At 41.3% G+C, this 23,571-nt stretch overlaps 1 protein-coding gene across 10 annotated transcripts in view; it reads right to left on the reverse strand.

Annotated features, from left to right (window-relative positions):
• Positions 1 to 19,563, reverse strand: part of LOC115135902 (autism susceptibility gene 2 protein-like) — a 483,838-nt gene extending 464,275 nt beyond the window's left edge. For 6 of the 10 annotated variants that reach the window (XM_029671084.2, XM_029671081.2, XM_029671087.2 and 3 more), the window contains exon 1: positions 18,765 to 19,562. In XM_029671084.2, coding sequence (XP_029526944.1) covers positions 18,765 to 19,046 — 282 coding nt within the window. In that variant the 5' untranslated portion in view covers positions 19,047 to 19,562. Of the gene's footprint in view, positions 1 to 18,764 lie in introns of all 10 variants that reach the window. The other 4 variants (XM_029671086.2, XM_065023704.1, XM_029671085.2 and 1 more) reach the window with 1 other exon arrangement.
• Positions 19,564 to 23,571: the final 4,008 nt, after the last annotated feature.

Raw genomic sequence — 23,571 nt, forward strand, 5'->3', positions numbered from 1 at the left:
CCTCTGTTCCCCCTCATGTCCTTGTCAGTGATTGTTTGTTTGTAAGCTATGTGCAAGTGTGTGCGACGGGTTTTGTACCCACTTGTATTATTTAGTATATTTTGGTTTTCTGAGTTTTTGAGCACTTTATTAAACTGCTCCGTTTATACCAAGTTCGATCTCCTGCACCTGACTTCCCTGCCACCAGCACGCATCTGTATAGCAGTAGTAGCCTATCTGACAACTATAAAGAAATGCATGTTGGTGTTGGGAACATAGCGCCGGCATATTTCCATCTTTCTCTCGGTCTCTCTAGCCCTGGCCCTAAGCTTCGCTCCCTTTATGTATTTCGTAAATATTAATATCATTAAGTGGACGACTAGGCCTGGATGCAATACCCTGATGCATTTAGTGCACAAATCTCAGACAGCTGAACTGTGAGATGTACAATTATTGTTTTAGGAAAATAAAACCAATAACACAATAGGCTACTCATCAATATGCTACACATCTAAACAAATATATACTGAACCAAAATCTAAAAGCAACATGCAACAATTTAAAAGACTTGACTGAGTTACAGTTCATAAGGAAATCAGTCAATTGAAATAAATTCATTAGGCTCTAATCTATGGATTTCACATGAATGGCAATACAGATATAGTGGCAAGAAAAAGTATGTGATCCGTTTGGAAATACCTGGATTTCTGCATACATTGGGTCATACATTTTGATCTGATCTTCATCTAGGTCACAACAATAGACAAACACAGTCTGCTTAAACTAATAACACACAAACAATGATATGGTTTCATGTCTTTATTGAACACACTGTGTAAACATTCACAGTGCAGGGTGGGAAAAGTATGTGAACTATTGGATTGAATAACTGGTTGACCCTCCTTTGACAGCAATAACCTCAACCAAACGTTTCCAGTAGTTGCGGATCAGACCTGCACAACGGTCAGGAGGAATTTTGGACCACTCCTCTTTACAAAACTGATTCAGTTCAGCAATATTCTTGGGATGTCTGATGTGAACCGCTCTCGAGGTCATTCCACAGCATCTCAATCGGGTTGAGGTCAGGACTCTGACTGGGCCACTCCAGAAGGCGTGTTTTCTTCTGTTGAAGCCATTCTGTTGTCGATTTACTTATGTGTTTTGGGTCGTTGTCCTGTTGCGTCACCCAATTTATGTTGAGCTTCAATTGGCGGACAGATACCATAACATTTTCCTGCAAAATCTCTTGGTAAAATTGGGAATTCATTATTCCACCAATGATAGCAAGCTGTCCAGGCCCTGAGGCAGCAAAGCAGCCCCAAACCATGATGCTCCCTCCACCATACTTTACAGTTGGGATGAGGATTTGATGTTGGTGTGCTGTGACTTTTTTTCTTCACACATAGTGTTGTGTGTTCCTTCCAAACAACTCAACTGTAGTTTAATCTGCCCACATAATATTTTGCCAGTAGTGCTGTGGAACATCCAGGTGCACTTTTGCAAACGTCAGCTAAAGACTTACTTTTGCAAACTTTTTTTGACAGCAGTGGCTTCTTCCGTGGTGTCCTCCCATGAATCCCATTCTTGTTTAGTGTTTTACGTATTGTAGACTCGTCAACAGAGATGTTAGCATGTTCCAGAGATTTTCGTAAGTCTTTAGCTGACACTAGGATTCGTCTTAACCTCACTGAGCATTCTGCGCTGTGCTCTTGCAGTCATCTTTGCAGGACGGCCACTCCTAGGGAGAGTAGCTACAGTGCTGAACTTTCTCAGTTTATAGACAATTTGTCTTACCGTGGACTGATGAACATCAAGGCATTTAGAGATACTTTTGTAACCCTTTCCAGCTTTATGCAAGTCAACAATTCTTAATATTAGGTCTTCTGAGACCTCTTTTGTTCGATGGTTCACATCAAGCAATGCCTCTTGTGAATAGCAAACTCAAATTTTGTGAGCGTTTTTATAGGGCAAGGCAGCTCTAACCAACATCTCCAATCTTGTCTCATTGATTGGACTCCAAATAGCTTTTGGAGAAGTCATAAGCCTTAGGGGTTCACATACTTTTCCCAACCTACACTATGAATGATTAAATGATGTGTTCAATATACAGTAGAGAAGAAAAATACTAGTTTAAGCACACTCTGTCTATTGTTGTGACTTAGATGAAGATCAGATCAAATTTAATGACCAATTTATTCAGAAAGGGTTCACATACTTTTTCTTGCCACTGTATGGATCTGTTGGTCAAAGATACACGCCCCTACAGAAAACCAGTCAGTTGATCAGGCTGTTGATTGTGGCCTGTGTAATGTTGTCCCACTCCTCTTCAATGGCTGTGCAAAGTTGCTGGATATTGGCAAGAACTGGAATATGCTGTTGTACACGTCAACCCAGAGATCCCAAACATGCTCAATTGGTGACATGTCTGGTGAGTATGCAGGCCATGGAGTAACTGGGACATTTTCAGCTTCCAGAAATGGTATACAGATCCTTGAGACACTGGACCGTGCATTATCATACTGTCGTGGAAATTCTTGCACAGGGATACTCAAAGTCAATCTTAAATTAATCATTGTTTATTTGTCAGCGCGCTGGAGAGGTTCCAACCAACTCAATGTACCATAGTACACATGTAAATTAGGAGTTGTCCCTGGGAAGCCCCAGCAGTTGTCTTATATATGACTATACACACACGTTATATTTGCATGATTTAGCATCATTAATTATTCATTACCGTTTTGTTTCATTCATGTGACCGACCAATAGTGGTTAATAACATGTGACAGACCAATAGTGGTTAATAACATGTGACAGACCAATAGTGGTTAATAACATGTGACAGACCAATAGTGGTTAATAACATGTGACAGACCAATAGTGGTTAATAACATGTGACAGACCAATAGTGGTTAATAACATGTGACAGACCAATACCTCACAAGGCTTCTTCTCTCGAAGCTGAGACCTTGAAACTGAGATATCTTTCATTCTCGTTCCCAAAACAAGGTCTGGGCATCCTGCCAAATCGCAGATACTGATAAGTTGAGGATTCGTTAAATCAGTCACTTGCATGAACACAGAAATTGGTTATTAGAACAGCACGTCAATAGAACACAGAAATTAGTAATCAGAAAAGCGCAAACATTGCATCACATTCCATTCTTTTATCACTTGTGTGATAATAATCGTAACATTTTAATGTAATCATTTAGACTTTAGCTTCTATATCAAAAAATGATATAGTCCTATTAAAGTATGGGAAATCACATCACCTCTGTGTAAAATTCATACACTTGTCTTGCAGAGGTCTTTGGAGGCTTGCTCTTGTTGTAAGACATTTTATTGTTCCTCATATCCCGTCACATGGTGATTTTCCATGGTGGCACAAATGGATGAAAATGTTACAATTGTTACTGTCCAGCACAGCCATTCATTTCTACATTATTCTCGACATACATACTATAATTGATTGATTGATTTGTATTATTTCACCTTTATTTAACCAAGTAGCAGTGCGACAAAAAGAACAACACAGAGTTACACATAAACAAACGTACAGTCAATAACAAAAAGGAAAAGAAAAATCTATGGACAGTGTGTGCAAATGTAGAAGGGTAGGGAGGTAGGCAATAAATAGGCCATAGTGGCGAAAATAATTACAACTTAGCATTAATCATGGAGTGATAGATGTGCAGATGATGATGTGCAAGTAGAGATACTGGGCTGCAAAAGAGCAAGAGGGTAAGTAATGTTATGGGGATGAGGTAGTCGGGTGTGCTATTAACAGATTGGCTGTGTACAGGTACAGTGATCGGTAAGCTGCTCTGACAGCTAATGCTTAAAGTTAGAGAGGGAGTTATAAGACTCCAGCTTCAGAGATTTTTGCAATTCGTTCCAGTCATTGGCAGCAGAGAACTGGAAGGAAAGGCAGCCAAAGGAAGTGTTGGCTTTGGGGATGACCAGTGAAATATACCTGCTGGAGCTCGTACTACGGGTGGGTGTTGCTATGGTGACCAGTGAACTGAGATAAGGCGGGGCTTTACCTAGCAAAGACTTATAGACCTGGAACCAGTGGGTTTGGCAACGGATATGTAGTGAGGACCAGCCAACGAGAGCATAGAGGTCACAGTGGTGGGTAGTATATGGGGCTTTGGTGATAAATCGGATGGCACTGTGATAGACTACATCCAGTTTGCTGAGTAGAGTGTTGGGGGCTATTTTGTAAATGACATCGCAAAGTCAATATGTAGTCCACATATTCTAGGTCAGAACCGTCCAGAGTAGTGATGCTAGTCGGGCAGGAGGGTGCGGGCAGCAATCGGTTGAAGAGCATGCATTTAGTTTTACTAGCATTTAAAAGCAGTTGGAGGCCACGGAAGGAGTGTTGTATGGCGCTGAAGCTCGTTTGGCGGTTTGTTAGCACAGTGTCCAAAGAAGGGCCAGATGTATACCGAATGGTGTCGTCTGCATAGAGGTGGATCAGAGAATCACCAGCAGCAAGAACGACATCATTGATATATACAGAGAGAATTCAGCCCGAGAATTCAGCCCTGTGGCACCCACATAGAGACTGAGTCAGGTCGTCAGAAACTAAACACAGGGAATCTTCCAGGGCTCTACAGTACTCGCATATTTGCATAAATATTTTGCTGTGTGACCTGGAATTTTTCTTTAGGCGCACCAGAGTGACTAGAAAAATGAAGGATTCTAGCTTTATTTACCGCAAATGTTTTTCATTGTGCTCCTACATATCTGTGGGTGCATACACTTTCTTAGGCGCACACATGCTCCTTGTAAAAAATGTCAGTGTAGAGCCTTGTCTTCATTGATCTGGACATTTAATCTGTAGTACAGTACAACTGGGTGTAGGGTACATTATTCCATGTTCCAGTGATAGCGTTGGACCTCATCCTGGATTACAAACGAATCACAAAGTACAATGACTTCTCCTTCCTTTAGATTTTCCTTGCATTGCTTTAGATACTGATCTTGAGCCTTCGTGATGTAGGAATTGGCAGTGACGGCATCTTTCCTTGAATAAGTCTACTATATTCATTGTATTGTAGAATCGAATGACCAAATCATCCACTCTTTTTGGCAATGATTTTCCAGTTTTCTACTTTGGCAGCTCCATGATACCTTTCTCTGAACCAGTTTTCTTGCAGCCCTTATCATATAAACACTGACATTAGTCTTTAGTTTTGACTATAGACCATGGTGGAGCCATTGTTACTATGCTGAGAATGACAACCCTATTAAAAAAGAAAACCTATTAGAACATTTACCATTAAATCCACTTGAAACCATTACACTTACAAAATACACCATTATATACACTGAACAAAAATATTAACGCAACATGTAAAGTGTTGGTCCCATGTTTCATGAGATGAAATAAAAGATCTCAGAAATGTTCCATTCACACAAAAAGCTTTTTTCTCTCAAATTTTGTGCACAAATGTGTTTATATCCCTGTTAGTAAACAGTTCTCTTTTGCCAAGAAAATCCATCCAACTGACAGGTGTGGCATATCTAGAAGCTGATTAAACAGCATGATCATTACACAGGTGCACCTTATGCTGGGACAATAAAAGTACATTTTAAAATGTGCAGTTTTGTCACACAACATAATGCCACAGATGTCTCAAGTTTTGAGGGAGCGTGCATTTGGCCCGCTGACTGCAGGAATGTCCACCAGAGCTGTTGCCAAATAATTTAATGTTAATTTCTCTACCATAAGCTGCCTCCAATGTTGTTTTAGAGAATTTGGCAGTATGTCCAACTGGCCTCGCAAACGCAGACCACATGCAACCACGCCAGCCCAGGACCTCCACATCTGGCTTCTTCACCTGCGGGATTGTCTGAGGGAGGGTGGGGTGCTGAGGAGTACTTCTGTCTGTAAAAAAGCGCTTCTGTGGGGAAATACTCATTCTGATTGGCTGGGCCTGGCTACCCAGTGGGTGGGCAGCACCCCTGCCCCAATCATGTCAAATCCATAGATAAGGCCTAATGAATTTATTTCAATTGACTGATTTCCTTATATGAGCTGTAGCTCAGCAAAATCTTTGAAATTGTGGCATGTTGCATTTATATTTTTGTTCACTATAAATAATTAAGCCACTCCCCTATATAAACTATTGCAAAACACAATGCATTGTGTCTTTGGGATATTTACCTTTGAAGACTATTAGAGACCATAACATTGACACCATTAGAAATGTTGTAGCCTAATAGTTTGCTTGTTCACCTGCAGCGGTCTAACTGCTCCAGACCTTTTTTGAAGGGAATGTATTCTCAACCAATAGAAATGTTGAACTCATGTGGCTGAAAACCCCTGAGCCTATCCCTCTTCAGCTGTGGCCAATTAACCTCTTGATTGGTCCATTCTGATAGAGAGGTTACCCCTTCCTCATTACGAATCTCAACCAATCCTAATCTTGTCCATGAATTTGTATTGGATGTGTAGTTATTGGCAACCTCCAACTGGATAAAAGAGTGAGCCGGTTTAGCAGGAACTACACCATCTAGTGGTCAGAACCTGGTAATAACAGGTTTAGTAATGGGCCATAAACCTAACAACTTCAATGACTAATTCACTGAACAGGAGGAAAACAATATATATATACACACACACTCGTTGTTGGGGTAGGATTGGTGTTGGGTGTGGGGGTCCGTGAGTGGCTTTTGACCATGTTCACATACAGTTGAAGTCGGAAGTTTACATACACCTTAGCCAAATACATTTAAACTATGTGTTTCACAATTTAATCCTAGTAAAAATTCCCTGTTTTAGGTCAGTTACTATCACTTTATTTTAAGAATGTGAAATGTCTGAATAATAGGAGAGAATGATTTATTTAAGCTTTTATTTCTTTCATCATATTCCCAGTGGGTCAGAAGTTTACATACACTCAATTAGTATTTGGTAGCATTGCCTATAAATCGTTTAACTTGGATCAAGCGTTTTGGGTAGCCTTCTACAAGCTTCCCACAATAAGTAGAATTTTGGCCCAATCTACCTGACAGAGCTGGTGTAACTGAGTCAGGTTTGTAGGCCTCCTTGCTCGCGTACACTTTTTCAGTTCTGCTCACACATTTTCTATGGGATTGAGGTCAGGGCTTTGTGATGGCCACTCCAATACCTTGACTTTGTTGTCCTTAAGCCATTTTGCCACAACTTTGGAAGTATGCTTGGGGTCATTGTCCTTTTGGAAGACCTATTTGTGACCAAGCTTTAACTTCCTGACTGATGTCTTGAGGTGTTGCTTCAATATACCTACGTAATTTTCCTTCCTCATGACTATTTTCTGAAGTGCACCAGCTCCTCCTACAGCAAAGCACCTCCACAACATGATGCTGCCACCCCTGTGCTTCACGGTTGGGATGGTGTTCTTCGGCTCGCAAGCCTTCCCCTTTTTCCTCCAAACATAACGATTGTCATTATGGCCAAACAGTTCTATTTTTGTTTCATCAGACCAGAGGACATTTCTCCAAAAAGTACAATCTTTGTACCCAATTGCAGTTGCAAAACGCAGTCTGGCTTTTCTATGGCGGTTTTGGAGCAGTGGCTTCTTCCTTGCTGAGCGGCCTTTCAGGTTATGTCGATAAATGACTCGTTTTACTGTGGATATAGATACTTTTGTACCTGTTTCCTCCAGCATCTTCACAAGGTCCTTTGCTGTTGTTCTGGGATTGATTTGCACTTTTCGCACCAAAGTACGTTCATCTCTAGGAGACAGAACGCGTCTCCTTCTTGAGCGGTATGACGGCTGTGTGGTCCCATGGTGTTTATACTTACATACTGTTGTTTGTACAGATGAACGTGGTACCTTCAGGCGTTTGGAAATCGCTCCCAAGAATGAACCAGACTTGTGGAGGTCTACACTTCTTTTCTGAGGTCTTGGCTAATGTCTTTAGATTTTCCCCTGAGTTTGAAGGTAGGCCTTGAAATACATCCACAAGTACACCTCCGAATGATGTCAATTAGCCTATCAGAAACTTCTAAAGCCATGGCAACATTTTCTGGAATTTTCCAAGCTGTTTAAAGCCACAGTCAACTTAGTGCTGTAAGCTTCTGACCCACAGGAATTGTGATACAGTGAATTATAAGTGAAATAATCTGTCTGTAAACAATTGTTGGAAAAATTACTTGTGTCATGCACAAAGTAGATGTCCTAACCAACTTGCCAAAACTATAGTTTGTTAACATGAAATTTGTGGAGTGGTTGAAAAACGAGTTTTAATGACTCCAACCTAAGTTTATGTAAACTTCCGACTTCAACTGTATTTCATTTTCAGCAATCTATCAAAAAGAGCAACTAGATAGCTACATTTAAGTCAAAAGCAATGGAAATAACCCCAGTGCAGGTCTAGCTTGGAAGAAAAGGGAGAAAAAGAGCGCATCAAAGGGGGAAGCTCAAAGCTCCAGGTGGGAAACTCAACGGGGGCTTGTCCATGAGCCCACAGCCCTCTGGCACCAACAAACGTACACAGATACACACACACACACGTGAATGCACGCACATGCATGTGCACACACACAAACATACACGCACATACAAATGCAAGTGCATGTGCATGCACACACACACACACATCCTCAGGCAAGACAGGCATCTACCATTCGTATGCACTGTGCAACCAAGCAGGCAGGGAAAATGTGTCTTCTCTCAAGAGCAGAAAACAATCTGTTGAAATGCACAAAAGAGTGCTTCACCCTGAGACTGGACAGGGCCCTACTTCAGGGATGCCATTTGACAATCAGCCTCCGCAAACATTTGTATTTCCCCCCATCCCTCACTATCCTGCTTTCTATCCCTCTCTCCAAGGCCCATCAGACGACAAATAACAAAAAATGACCTGGTTTCAAGGAGATGGTGACATGCAGACTTATGAAATGTATTATAAACAAACTTAGTCAAGCAAATTATATTTCAATAAAACTGTAATTTGCAGTCTGTGCTTATACAGCCAGTTAAGATGTGGCAGCACTATATATTTCCTCCCAACTGAGCAGTGCATTAACGAGTATCTGGGAGACATTTCACAAGCTGCTGCAGCACCCATTAATCCAGTATTCCTCACCAGCTCTGGGTGTCACATAAACTGTCTGCAGAATCTGCTTGAGGAAAACAGTTTGTTGTTTTACATTTACAGTACTCCGAGTATGTTCCCCTTGCTAGCGACATAAGCTGCTGGAAGACATTTGAGTTCAGTGCAGTAGCTACCTTTCATATATCCATTCCGTCTCCAGCAGTATCCAGTATTTTGGAATACATTTTCTGTCTGCAAACTACAACAGCGTCGGCCTTGGTGGAATGTAATAATGGTCTGGGTCCTGACATACTCTCTCCTTGAGCTGTGACTGTCTACCAGATTGCCAGTTTGGCTGAGCCTTCTGTAGCATGGGGAGGGGAGGTTGCATTCTGTTGGTTCACTAGGTTTAAATGTTAACCTTGACATTAAGTTAAAAGGATCAGCAAAGATACATTACATGACCAAAAGTATGTGGACACCTGCTCGTCGAACATCTCCTTACAAAATCATGGGCATTAATATGGAATTTGTCCCCCATTTGCAGCTATAATAGCCTCCACTCTTCTGGGTTGGCTTTCCACTAGATGTTGGAAGATTGCTGCAGGGACTTGCTTCCATTCAGCCACAAGAGAATTAGTGAGGTCGGGAACTGATGTTGACCGATTAGGCCTTGCTCGCAGTCGGCGTTCCAATTCATCCCATAGGTGTTCAAAGTGGTTGAGGTCAGGGCTCTGTGCATGCCAGTCAAGTTCTTCCACACCAATCTTGACTAACTATTTCTGTATGTGCACAAGGGCATTGTCATGCTGAAACAGGGAAGGGCCTTCCCCAAACTGTTGCTACAAAGTTGGAAGCACAGAATCTTCTCATTGTATGCTGTAGCGTTAAGATCTCCAGTTAAGATTTCCTTTCACTGGAACTAAGGGGCCTAGCCCAAACCATGAAAAACAGCCCCAGACCGTTATTCCTCCTCCACCAAACTTTACAGGTGGCACTATACATTGGGGCAGGTAGTGTTGTCCTGGCATCCGCCAAACGCAGATTTGTCCGTCGGACTACCAGATAGGGAAGTGTGATTCATCACAGGGGTGGCAGGGTAGCCTAGTGGTAAGAGCGTTGGACTAGTAACCGGAAGGTTGCAAGTTCAAACCCCTGAGCAAATGACAAATCTGTCATTCTGCCCCTGAACATGCAGTTAACTCACTGTTCCTAGGCTGTCATTGAAAATAAGAATTTGTTCTTAACTGACTTGTCTAGTTAAATAAAGATAAAATAAAACTCCAGAGAACATGTTTCCACTGCTCCAGAGTCCAATGGCGGTGAACTTTACACCACTCCAGCCGGCACTTGGCATTGTGCATGTAAACTGTGTGGCTGCTCGGCCATTGAAACCCCTTTCATGAAGCTTCTGCCGAACAGTTATTGTGCTGACATTGCTTTCAGAGGCAGTTTGGAACTCGGTAGTGTTGCAACTGAGGACAGACCATTTTTACACGCTTCAGCACTCGTCGGTTCCGTTCTGTGAGCTAGTGGGGCCTACCATTTTGCGGCTGAGCCATTGTTGCTCCTCGACGTTTCCACTTCACAATAACAATACGTACAGTTTACCGGGGCAGCTCTAGCAGGGCAGAGACTTAACTGACTTGTTGGAAAGGTGGCATCCTATGACGGTGTCACGTTGAAAGTCACTGAGCTCTTCAGTAAGGCCATTCTCCTGCCAATGTTTGTCGATGGCGATTGCATGGCTGTGTGCTCGATTTTATACACCTGTCAGCAATGTGTGTGGCTAAAGTAGCCGAATCCACTAATTTGAAGGGATGTTCCACATACTTTGTATATATAGTGTAAGTGACCTCATTAATTTAATGGATATCTTTTCTATTTGATGGAGTATTCTACTGAAAAACTTGGTATCACTTGAATGCAAAGAAATATAATGGTTTCTGTCTCGTCTTCATCTTGTACTGAACTGACGTTTCTTGAAGGTTATTGAAAGAAACTTACCTATCCACATAAAAACTAAAACACCTCAGCTATGTGTAGGCTAGATGCTGAGTGAATAACACCATTCTCCAAACATTTCGAATGGCCTTCATATAGAGCCTAACTAAAAGGCTATTCAATCTAGCAAGACACTCCGCTCCAAAGACCCAGACTGGGTCTATAGCCACTGAGATCTTTAGGGTTAATGTCAATGGCCTTGGCAAGATAACTAGTGTGGATTCAGCCCTTTATCATCGTTTTCAATTAAAAGCTACAAAAGCATTAAGGTGTGTCTGCCAACAGCTGTTTGGAGGGTAGAGAAGGGGGATTCTGCACTACAAAAACAGACTGGCCATAGGGCAGTTCTGGCAAATGCCAGATGGGTTGTTCCATCTTTAACCCAGTGGGCCGGTCCCCAGAAAATGTCTGGTGTGTTAGAAATGCCCGGACCAATTTCTGTTCCCTGTCCATCACTGCTGCACTATAATGGAGACTGCTGCTCGATCTGATTGGCTAGGGTCTCCTTGGCTTCCCCCCGACAACAATTCATTAATGAGCTGATCCTTCCCAGTGCATTAAAACATAAGAGCAAACATTGACTGTGGTTAACTACCCTTTTGCTGCTGTTCGCTGGATATTACCACAACTGCTGTTTGTTTTGTGTGTGTGTATATGAGTTTGCAGCTCATGTGAGGTTTTTTCTAAACATGCACGACACGATGACAGCGGTCACAACCTGTGTGGCTTTTGTAGGTTCAAATGAATGCCTAGACATCAATCAAGCAGACTAGCATTCAGTAGAGAAATACAGCACCCTACTAGCCATGATGCTGTGCAGCATCCTAAGAAAATATCAAATAATAGTTCTACATTTTATTGGTAACGTGCTTTTCAAAAACCCAAAGTGCTAAACCCTGCAGTCTAATGGTGCAAAACAGGGCAGATTAAGTGCAACAAATTAAGCAGCAGGGGCCAAAACAGGCATTTAGAAGTAGAGTCTGAATATGGATTTGATGTTGGTCAAATATTATAAATGCAAAGTGCTACTCATGAGCTCCACTGTTGGGTGCATGAGAAGTGTTCTAGACTGGTAGGATGAGATCAATGAGGATTTCAACAGTGGTAGGGGGAATGGGGGGCCAGTCAGTCCATCACCTCAGTTCAGGTTCCATTGATCAGAAATGCTTTCTCCTCATGTTGACTAGGGCTGGGCGATATATCTAATTCATTTGAATTTATGTTTTAGCACGATGTTCCAAATACTTGTATCGCAAGAATCTAGGTTTTTATTTGTTTTCGTTTTTATGAGCGTTCCATGTATTTTTGGGGTTGTCTCCTTCGCTCTTTCTGTGCTGTGTGCACTGTGCACCTTCCCCCTCACACACAGACACTAGACACACAGACACTAGACACACAGACACCCCTCCCACTGCCGCTCACTTCTTCCACTCCGACAAGCAGTTTAAACTGGTTTCCACTAGTTACAGTTCAACTATTCTACCTTGTTAGTAAGCAAATAGATCCAATTTGGCTAGACTTTAAATATAAAGATTAGCTGGCTACTCACTAGCACTTGGGCTTGTGAGATTGTTTATGAGACCTGTGTTAATGTTCTGCTATGTTTGCTACCAGAAGTTGGTCCTTATTATGGATGTGCATGGATCTGGTTAAATTTTTAACAAAAAGGGGGCTTTTCATAGACAGACTTGTAAGCCAGATCAGTGAATATTGCAAAAAGGCAGATTAAACTATTTTGATAAAGTAATTAAATTATTAGTGGCTCTTATGGTTGTGGAAGGCTTATATTTAGCCTTAGTATAATTTTATACGTAGTGTTTTGACCTTTAATTATGTAACAGAGCTTATTTAGAGAAAAAAAGATATATATATATATTTTTTTTTATTTGTTTTCTCTAAATAAGCTATATATATAACGACCCCAAACACACCTCCAAGACGACCACTGCCTTGCTAAAGAAGCTGAGGGTAAAGGTGATGGACTGGCCAAGCATGTCTCCAGACCTAAACCCGATTGAGCATCCGTGGGTTATCCTCAAACGGAAGGTAGAGGAGTGCAAGGTCTCTAACATCCACCAGCTCCGTGATGTTGTCATGGAGGAGTGGAAGAGGACTCCAGTGGCAACCTGTGAAGCTCTGGTGAACTCCATGCCCAAGAGGGTTAAGGCAGTGCTGGAAAATGATGGTGGCCACACAAAATATTGACCCAATTTGGACTTTTTCACTTAGGGGTGTACTCACTTTTGTTGCCAGCGGTTTACACATTAATGTCTGTGTGTTGAATTATTTTGAGGGGACAGCAAATTTACACTGTTATACAAGCTGTACACTCACTACTTTACATTGTAGCAAAGTGTCATTTCTTCAGTGTTGTCACATGAAAAGATATACTCAAATATTTACAAAAATGTGAGGGGTGTACTCACTTTTGTGATAAACTGTATATTGAGATATTATTTTAGGACATATCACCCAGCCCTACTGTTAACTGACTGCCTGCTCTAACCATGGCAGAGAACAGCAAGGCATAGCAGAGGGGTGTGTGTGGGTCTGTCCGTGTGTGTCTGTACCTTCATGTGTTCACGCAGCACAGACATTATTAGGGTGACAGGAAGCATCGAAAATCCCAATGCTGGATAATCTCAGTGTGGCATTAAACAAATCCAGCGATGACAGACAGACAGGATGTCATATTTCATGTGTCAGTCATTCAGCTGCCTAGGCCCATTAATATATATCATACATCATTCTGTGACAGGTTCAGTTAAATGAATATCTGCCATAACTGCCAGGAGACAGACAAATGCAGCTAGGGAAGATGGCAAATTAATTGAGGGCTTGAAAAAAGTGGTATTTGTCACAAGAGGGAAATATCTGGCAGCGTGCCATCATCAAGTACAAGAAGACCCAACCCTGTTGAAAGCATCTCTCGAGAGATGTTTTCTCTTTCAAACTAGCAGCTGCATCCATCCATTCAAACACAATACGCTGTAGACACGCTTGATACTTGTGCGTCTTCATTCTTGGAATTTACGTTTTATTTGGTTTCTGTAGAAACACGGCAGACCAACCGTATGTCGATACATTCAGTTTCACATTCTTCTCCACAATGAAGTGCTTATCAATTTTCCCCTGTCTGCCCTCTGAGACCCTCTATTCAGACAGCAGCTCTAAGACAGTTTCTAAGAAAATCCATTGTTTAATTCTGAAGGCCAGACAGACACAATTATCGACGGTAGTGTTACTGAGAGACATTCACATGGAGGAAAAGTAATTAGTTATCCATACTCTCTTAGAAAAAGGGTTCCAAAAGTGGCGCAGTGGTTAAGGGCGCTGGGCCATCAGAGACTCTGGGTTCGCGCTCAGGCTTTGTCATTACCGGCCGCGACTGGGAGGTCCGTGGGGCGACACACAATTGGCTAGGGATAGGGAGGGTTTGGCCGGTAGGGATATCCTTGTCTCATCGCGCACCAGCGACTCTGTTGCGTGCCGGGCGCAGTGCGCGCTAACCAAGGTTGCCAGGTGCACAGTGTTTCCTCCGACACATTGGTGCGGCTGGCTTCCAGGTTGGATGCGCGCTGTGTTAAGCAGCAGTGCGGCTTGATTGGGTTGTGTATCAGAGGACGCATAACTTTCAACCTTCGTCTCTCCCGAGCCCGTACGGGAGTTGTAGCGATGAGACAAGATAGTAGCTACTAAAAACAATTGGACACCACGAAATTGGGGATAAAACGGGGTAAAATTACAAATTAAAAGAAATCTATGGCAAGACATGAAAATGGTTGTCTAGCAATGATCAACCACCAATTTGACAGAGCTTGAAGAATATTGAAAATAATCATTGGAAAATATTGTACAATCCAGGTGTGCAAAGCTCTTAGAGACTTACCCAGAAAGACTCACAGATGTTAGAATCACATTTGGCAGCTATTACATGTATTGACTCAGTTAATCCACACCCCTATAAGATATTTGCAAACATATTAAAATATCACTGTCAGTATGGGGTATTGTGTGTAGATGAGTAAGAAAATACATCTATTTAATCCATTTTGAATTCAGGCTGTAACAACAAAATGTGTATGAATGTGTATGAATACTTTCTGAGGGCATTGTAGTTAGACATAAATACGCCATTTTTGTCATCTAGACTACATTTGACATAAGTGTAGTTGGCTGTTTGTTGCCATGAATTTCTCAATCCAGGTTGAGATTTGTCCTTCTTTTCTAAGCTTTCCGTAATTGTAAATGTTAATAGCCATTAATAATATGTCAATCATAAAATAATATTTTGCATTTGAATCTTTCACAGTTTGTCGATGACCCTACAATAGTTCTGTAATATAATTAGTTACAAGTACCATATACAACATGTCAGTAAACTATGTCATCCACCACACACGCCAATCTGATTAAATGAGATCACACACCAGGAGTGACAATAGTATCACAGCCTATTGCCTTGTGACATTTGTCTTCAGTCCACTGAATGACTATGAGCATCCTAATCCCCACTGTCCTACCAGCCTGTAAACGCTCAAACAATCCGAAGTCACTGGAGTTATTATGACCCTCAACAAGTATTTCTGGAGAAACGTTTGGCATTTCATGAGGGTAGAAAAACAAAGGGCTATAAAGTAGGAATCAGCTCATGGGGACTTGGCAGTATTTGTTGCAACATCAGTTTGAGAGTGGAAATCGTTTAGAAGTGATGGCTTTAAGATAATTGAATGTTTAAAGCCCCAAAGGGAAAGTGATGGCTTTAAGATAATTGAATGTTTACAGCCCCAAAGGGAAAGTGATGGCTTTAAGATAATTGAATGTTTAAAGCCCCAAAGGGAAAGTGATGGCTTTAAGATAATTGAATGTTTACAGCCCCAAAGGGAAAGTGATGGCTTTAAGATAATTGAATGTTTAAAGCCCCAAAGTGAAAGTGATGGCTTTAAGATAATTGAATGTTTAAAGCCCCAAAGGGAAAGTGATGGCTTTAAGATAATTGAATGTTTAAAGCCCCAAAGGGAAAGTGATGGCTTTAAGATAATTGAATGTTTACAGCCCCAGAGGGAAAGTGATGGCTTTAAGATAATTGAATGTTTAAAGCCCCAAAGGGAAAGTGATGGCTTTAAGATAATTGAATGTTTACAGCCCCAAAGGGAAAGTGATGGCTTTAAGATAATTGAATGTTTACAGCCCCAAAGGGAAAGTGATGGCTTTAAGATAATTGAATGTTTACAGCCCCAAAGGGAAAGTGATGGCTTTAAGATAATTGAATGTTTAAAGCCCCAAAGGGAAAGTGATGGCTTTAAGATAATTGAATGTTTAAAGCCCCAAAGGGAAAGTGATGGCTTTAAGATAATTGAATGTTTAAAGCCCCAAAGGGAAAGTGATGGCTTTAAGATAATTGAATGTTTACAGCCCCAAAGGGAAAGTGATGGCTTTAAGATAATTGAATGTTTAAAGCCCCAAAGGGAAAGTGATGGCTTTAAGATAATTGAATGTTTAAAGCCCCAAAGGGAAAGTGATGGCTTTAAGATAATTGAATGTTTAAAGCCCCAAAGGGAAAGTGATGGCTTTAAGATAATTGAATGTTTACAGCCCCAAAGGGAAAGTGATGGGTATCTTGCTACACTAAATGCTGTTTCTATTAACATTATTTTCTACAAAAATCAAGTAAGATGTAGAAAATAAATCACATACTAGACCTATAGACACAAGTGCTGATTTCAATGACATCAATGAAAGGAAACATGCATTCTCCTTCCATTATTATCGGTACTACTGGTTACACTGATTGCTTTTCTTCCCTTACAATAATTATCTGTGCTAAACGGGAAAACTCAAATGAGGTGTTGGGGAAAGGCATTTGCCCAAAGTCTTCATTGTGTTCATTGAAAGAAGGGGCTGTGAATTATGTCGGGGGATCGATTTCTTTGGATTGCACAGGGCCAATTGGTCTTGACCAATGTGTTCGGATGAAAAGCCAACAACACAATGAACATGTAATGTGGTTTTACAGTGGTGGTCAGCTGAGCAGGCATTAAGTAATATTAAATTGGGGTGGGGTGAGAAGAGAAGGGAACGATTCAACTGCAGTTATTTAGTGCATTGGTATCAGGGTTTTAGAGGAGACGGAGCTTAATAATTTTGTAATTTTCTAAAGGCATTCATTGTTATACACGACTTCTAGCTCAGGCATTCTCCCTTCTGCCTCTCTCAATAGGCACTAGGCAGCAGGCTTAATAGAGCGCTTTACGCCTGCCTCGGACAGTTCACTTGTAAAGAACAGCTGCTACAGCTGTATGTCCAGATGGACAAATGTATTGATTTCAATGACCTGGCTCAATGAATGCCAACAGAACACCTTTCTGAATGCATTTGAGATTACAGAGCTGCTTTTGCAAATTGAAGCCGCGCAATTCCCTCTCAAATTGAAAGCAAAAGGGGTGGAGAGAAAAACATCAAAGAATGAATGGGGAACTGTGGGGAAACATGGCGAGTGGTATCGAGTAGTAACTTCCCTAGTGAGGTTTTGAGGTAGAATACTATCAGTAATGTTTCTCCTATGTGGACAAAGGATTTAGCATGCACTTATATATAGAGTGCACTGGAGAGAGAATACAATGCTATATGGACTATTCATTAGGTTGATTTGGTGCTATACTGAATCACGGATTTTGAGTAGAGCACAATAAAGAGGTCAGTTTGAGGATCAATCTCACCATGGTGGTTAGAGAGTTGGACTAGTAAACGAAAGGTTGCAAGATCAAATCCCCGAGCTGACAAGGTGAAAATCTGTCGTTCTGCCCCTGAACAAGGCAGTTAACCCACTGTTCCTAGGCCGTCATTGAAAATAAGAAGTTGTTCTTAACTGACTTGCCTAGTTAAATAAAGGTAAAAATAAATAAATAAATGGTGTTAGCTTGTCATCCTACACAGCTTTAGGCAATTCTTACAGCCTCCTTCACAGAAGTATCTAACCCAGTAGTACAGCTAATGTTGTTGTAATGTATGCATGATAAAGCACATTGTTGTTGTAGGAAAAATATTCCACAGAGGAGTAGCTAGATAGGAATCCATGAATTAAGTCACAACACAAGTACAGGCCTACAGTGATGAGATGATGTAATATAGATTTGGCAGTTAGATAACATAGTTACATTGTAATAACTGATGTAAGTTCCAACAAGTGGAATGAAATAATAATGAATGATTAATAAGTGCATGTTTAAGCTACACGTACTGGTGTGCATGTGAGGAGCTTATTCCACAGACAAATAAGGCAAATAAATTCCAGGAAGAACCTGCATGAGATCCACCAGTGTCCTGTTCTGGGTTCTGAAACATTCTAGAACCTTTGGAAGACTATCCTCCTACTGCCAGTCTTTGTCTGGCACATTCTTATAAAAACAAATCCAGAACACAGCTCAACAAAACAAGCTCTGTGACAGAGATATAGATATTTGGCTGAATCACCTCATTTTAAAGCCACATCTATTGGAATCCAGCTAACAAAAACAGAAATATGCAGGCTAGAGCAACGCCAAGTGCAAGGCCAGGCCAGCAATACAGATACAGGGATTGGGGCTGAAGAAAATAACAACTCTCTGTTCACATAGTGTCAAGAGATTAACAGCCGAATCCAGAGGAGATGGCAAAACACAGAGATTAAGTGCTAAAAACACACATCGAAGCAAATACCCCGCGGAGCAGAAAAGTAGTAGTAGTAACAGCAGCCTGGAGTTACTCACCTCCAACGCCTCCAGCGTCATGAAACCAGAGATGGAGAAGCCGTCTATGATGTCCTCCTCAGCGGATGTAGACTCCTTTCTCTTTCTCCTGGGGGGCCTTGGACGGGAGGAAGAGGGGTTCCTGTCTCCTTCCTCCCTCTCTGAATCTGAGGAGAAGTGCAGCCCCACAGAGCCCCCCCTCTTATGGTTGTTGTTCCTTATCCCATTTGATCTCCGTCCCCGATCCCTCTCGGACTTAGACTTCCTCTTTTTGCGGAGCCCACTGGACCGAGGGCCATCCATTTCTTCAGAGGAAAAGCCCACCTAAAGACTCCTCTAGCAGAGCAGAGAATCAACCCTATCAAGGGCACTCACTGGCACAGTTGAACTTCCAGCAGAAATAAATCCCAACAGATATTTCCCAACAATATCCAACAAGTAGTAAGTATAGATACTTAGTGGATGAAATCCAACAGAAAAGAAGCGATCAGATAATATCCAAAGGGCATAAGCTGGAGTAGAGAATGCCTTGAGTCATTGAAAGCACAGCAGCAGATTCCAAGCAAAGATTCCCAACGGTGTCCATGAAATCCACTGACAGGCAAAGGGTAATAGAGTCTGTTAGACGTGGTAACTAGGCTGTCAACTCCAAAAAGAGAATAAAAAGAAGACAAATCTTTAACTGGAACAGAACGTGTGATCACTGGACATGTCCTGCCATGGTGAACCAACTGTAAAAAGCCACATCCTGATCCTTCTTCTTAAGGAATCCCCACTCTTCACATGCTGTCATGTTAGCCAACTCTCCCTCCTGAAAGTCAAAGAGATAGAGGGCATATATTTGCAACATGTTCAGTTAGCAGCAGGCCTTACTGTTGAATGCATTAAGTCAATGAGCCATCCTCTCAGGGTAGGTGGGGAGATTATACAGTACAGGGGATTGTTACCAGTCTACATAATGCAACATAAATTCATGTTTCATTACGGTATATCTTTAGAGTCATCTGCTCACCATATTTTCCTTTATTCTTTTACACAACCATTAGGCCCCTTGGCTGAGATCATTGAATACGGTTACATGCACATAATAATATGATTATTGTGAATAGTCAGATTAATATAATAGTTTGATTTAAACGTTTACATGCTTTGCAAGAACAATTTCACTAATAATCCTTTTAACATGGACACATCTGAAATCAGGATTCCTGATGGGACTTTGATCAATTATGCAGAAAATCGCCAATCAAAGTAAACGTTCTACCACAGCGACCATGTTATTTTTGGAAGCCTACTTGATTCTGAGGTTGGACATATAAAGTTTGTATGTGAAAACTATTTTTAAGATGCATACTTTCATTTTTTCTGAACTCACTTCACTCGCGCATAAGAGGGAGGTTTGTACTGCTGGTGCTGACACATGCACAGATCAAATACACTGTTGGAACTCCGATTAAGCTGTTTATATGTCCTAATAATTCAAAAGATTGCTCAGAAAACCAGATGTTTTAACCACTGTATGCTTAGGCCTACTTCAATTATGACCTTTCACCGACTAAGATGACTATTTCCATACTCGGCCTAGATAGATTTATAGTAGTCCAGGGGACTGCCGTAATCAGTTTAATATTCATCAGTTAAATTATTAGTGCATGTAAACATACTCAGTGTGTGTTTAAAGTGCTTCTCTACTACTGTCTCTGAAGTCCCCCTCCCCTTGGTTTTACCCTATCCTGTGCTTTTAATGAAATAAGCATTTTCTTAAATTTATAATGTATGGGTATGTCTTCTATTTGGATTAGCCTATTCCTTTATATGTGTATATTTTAAACATAGGCCTGCTGTGGTTATTAGCTCGGTTTCTTTCAGTACTGTTCACTGCATATAGAACACCAGCTTGCCTGATCATCACACGATTATGTCTCCATTTCCAAAATCACTGGGCTTTAAACAGGTAAATCTAGTATAAACTTCTTAATCACCACAACACTTGCCTTTCAAACACTTCCAATCCCTATACTTTACATTATCTCCACACAGGTGCCGAAAACCTTGATTCAGTTGACACAATAACAATACATTACATTGGTAAATACATGCTTCATCAAGGAATTTTAATTTTAATTTGACCTTTATTTAACTAGGCAAGTCAGTTAAGAACAAATTCTTATTTTCAATGACGGCCTAGGAACAGTGGGTTAACTGCCTATTCAGGGGCAGAACGACAGATTTGTACCTTGTCAGCTCGGGAATTTGAACTTGCAACCTTCCGGTTACTAGTCCAACGCTCTAACCACTAGGCTACCTTTTTGCAGTGTGCTCATCATTCTGTATGTTTCATTTCAGTCTACACACAACTAACCCGCTAAATGATTTACCACATTCTGATTAGTTGGAGGTGTTCTTTGAATTATATGTAAAAGCTATTGTGTATTATGCAATATCTCTACAAGGTTATTCATTCTGATAACGCACTTGTTTTGTCACAGCATGACATTTTACAATCAAATACATTTTGTCCAATAGATCATCTAAACATGTTGATCACAATCTAACCTAGATATTAAATCATTTCTGTCCTTGAGAGTTTGAGATGAGGATTCTGCCAACCAATGCTCACACCTAAACCTAGACTGATGACAAAGACCTTTTGACAATCTGGTCCAAAAGCACTTGAACCTGGAGCATCGAAGTTATGTGATCATAGGCTATTCTAAATGATTAACCTATTTACATTTATCATGCTACAATATAGTACAATGTAAAACCATAATGGTTTGAGTTTCAGACAGGCAACATATTCAACAGTTTGTTATCTCAATCATTCCTTCACACATAAATCCATTCGCACTCTTCTAATTTGCTTTGTATGTCAAAGATACAGAGAAAGTGTGCTCTATGAATACTACAGGATTATCCAAATCCATTTCCAGATAAAAACGTGTACATGATGACATCCCCAAAATGGTAGCCTATCCATCATTGAATACACCAAACCGTACAGGCATGTTCAAGCCACTCCAAATTCCATCACCCCCTCCCCATTCTGCCAGTGAACGGTTCCAGACAGTGGGAGCACACCTTGGCTAGCTCCATCATCACCAGACACACCATTAGAATCATCTGTCATAGACAACCACCATATCAACTTTGCATTATGTCATTGTCCAATGATTGCAAATCAAGGTGGCATAAACTAGACTAGAAGTGGCAAATGTTACACATCAGCACATTACAGTGGCTCGCAAATATTTTCTTATTTGGACGGATGGTGCGTAATAAGGGCGCATTAAAACCATCCAAAATCACAGCCTTGTCTAGAAGTCAAATTCAGTCTTTCCTATAACGGTCCTAAGCCATTTACCAGTCCCCATCCCTTTAAAACCTGATGCCCCGTGCCAGCACTCCCCTAATTACATGCAAAACAGCTATTAAATGATTTACTATAGCTATGCCTCTTCGCCCTCCCTTTTCTCGTTCCTTCCTGTTATCACACTCTATCTCGCTGTCTCCGTTCAGTTTTTTTTGTCTGCTCCCCTGTCAGTAAATCTCACGCTCCGTGGCCAGTCCAGCCCACAACTGCGACTGGCACTGCCTCCTCTCCTGCTCCAGCTCTCCGCTTATTTTCACAACACACAAAGCGACCCTCTTTTCCTCCAAGACACGTCATGCAAAACCAAGAAAAGCAAACCCTTGAAAGTGGGGACCGTCCGGGCAAGTCGCAGGCATTCGGATACAAATGGTCAATACAAGAGAACAGAAAAGGACAAATGTAACAAACAAATAAATCCCGCAAGGAAGCAAAGGGGCTCTTCTCTCTCAGTCCGTTCTTCAGTATCTCGGAGAAGGGACCGGGCGCATTGATATGGCGATGCCGCAGTGCCGCTTTACAGGGTATGCGCTTCCTCGGCGCAAATAGTGCTGCATATGGAATCTGGTACGGGTCGTTGTACTAAGGAGAACATGTCTAAACTATGCTTATGTAATGTTGTCGTTGAAACTCTGTAATAAGTAATATACATACTTAAATAAATACAAATACATCTTATTGAGTATACACTTAGGCTACTCACCAAAATGCTAGTGCACAAAACACCACTTGTGACGTGTTCATTCTTGACAATTCCCACCCTTCTAACCATATAGTCACCCCTATTTAAGATACTCATTATAAATCCTGTAGCCTATCCCAAACAATATGTACATGTATCATCTCTAAACCCTCCCACCAGCATGCCGATATCCCTAGCTCATAGCTCTCTTGACTATATGAAGTAAAGGCAGACAGACAGGCAGTCAGTCAGCGTTGAGCTTTTTGCTGCTATCACCCAGACACCCATTCAGTGTTATTGACAGAACCATCCTCTGCAGACAGACCATGGACCCAGATGTCAGATTATCACACAGGTTATGTAACAGGGCTAGGTTCTCTTCAGGGAGAGACCAAGGGGCCGTGCATCACCCAGGTGGGTTCTACACATTGGTGGTGGATAAGGTGAGTTTCCCCCTACTATGTAAAGCACTTTGAGTACCTCAGTTGGTAGAAAAACGCTATATATAAATCCAATCAATTAATTACTGAATGAACTTACTCTGCTCTGCTGCCCTGTCAAACCCCAGTGAAATAGAACACTCTCCGGGTCTCATTAATCTGTGTCACAAAGCATTTGACTCACCTGAAGTGTTTGGTCATTGGTGGGTCACATATGCTACCCTGATGGTAATCAGGGTAAAGCCAAGATGTCCTTGCAAATCAAATCTGAGTTTTTTAGGGGGAAATAAAAAATCACATTTCCCTACAGACTAGATAAATGATGATGAGTAATGA

This window comes from Oncorhynchus nerka, linkage group LG10, assembly GCF_034236695.1.
Source record: "Oncorhynchus nerka isolate Pitt River linkage group LG10, Oner_Uvic_2.0, whole genome shotgun sequence".
NCBI classification, from domain to species: Eukaryota; Metazoa; Chordata; class Actinopteri; order Salmoniformes; family Salmonidae; genus Oncorhynchus; species Oncorhynchus nerka.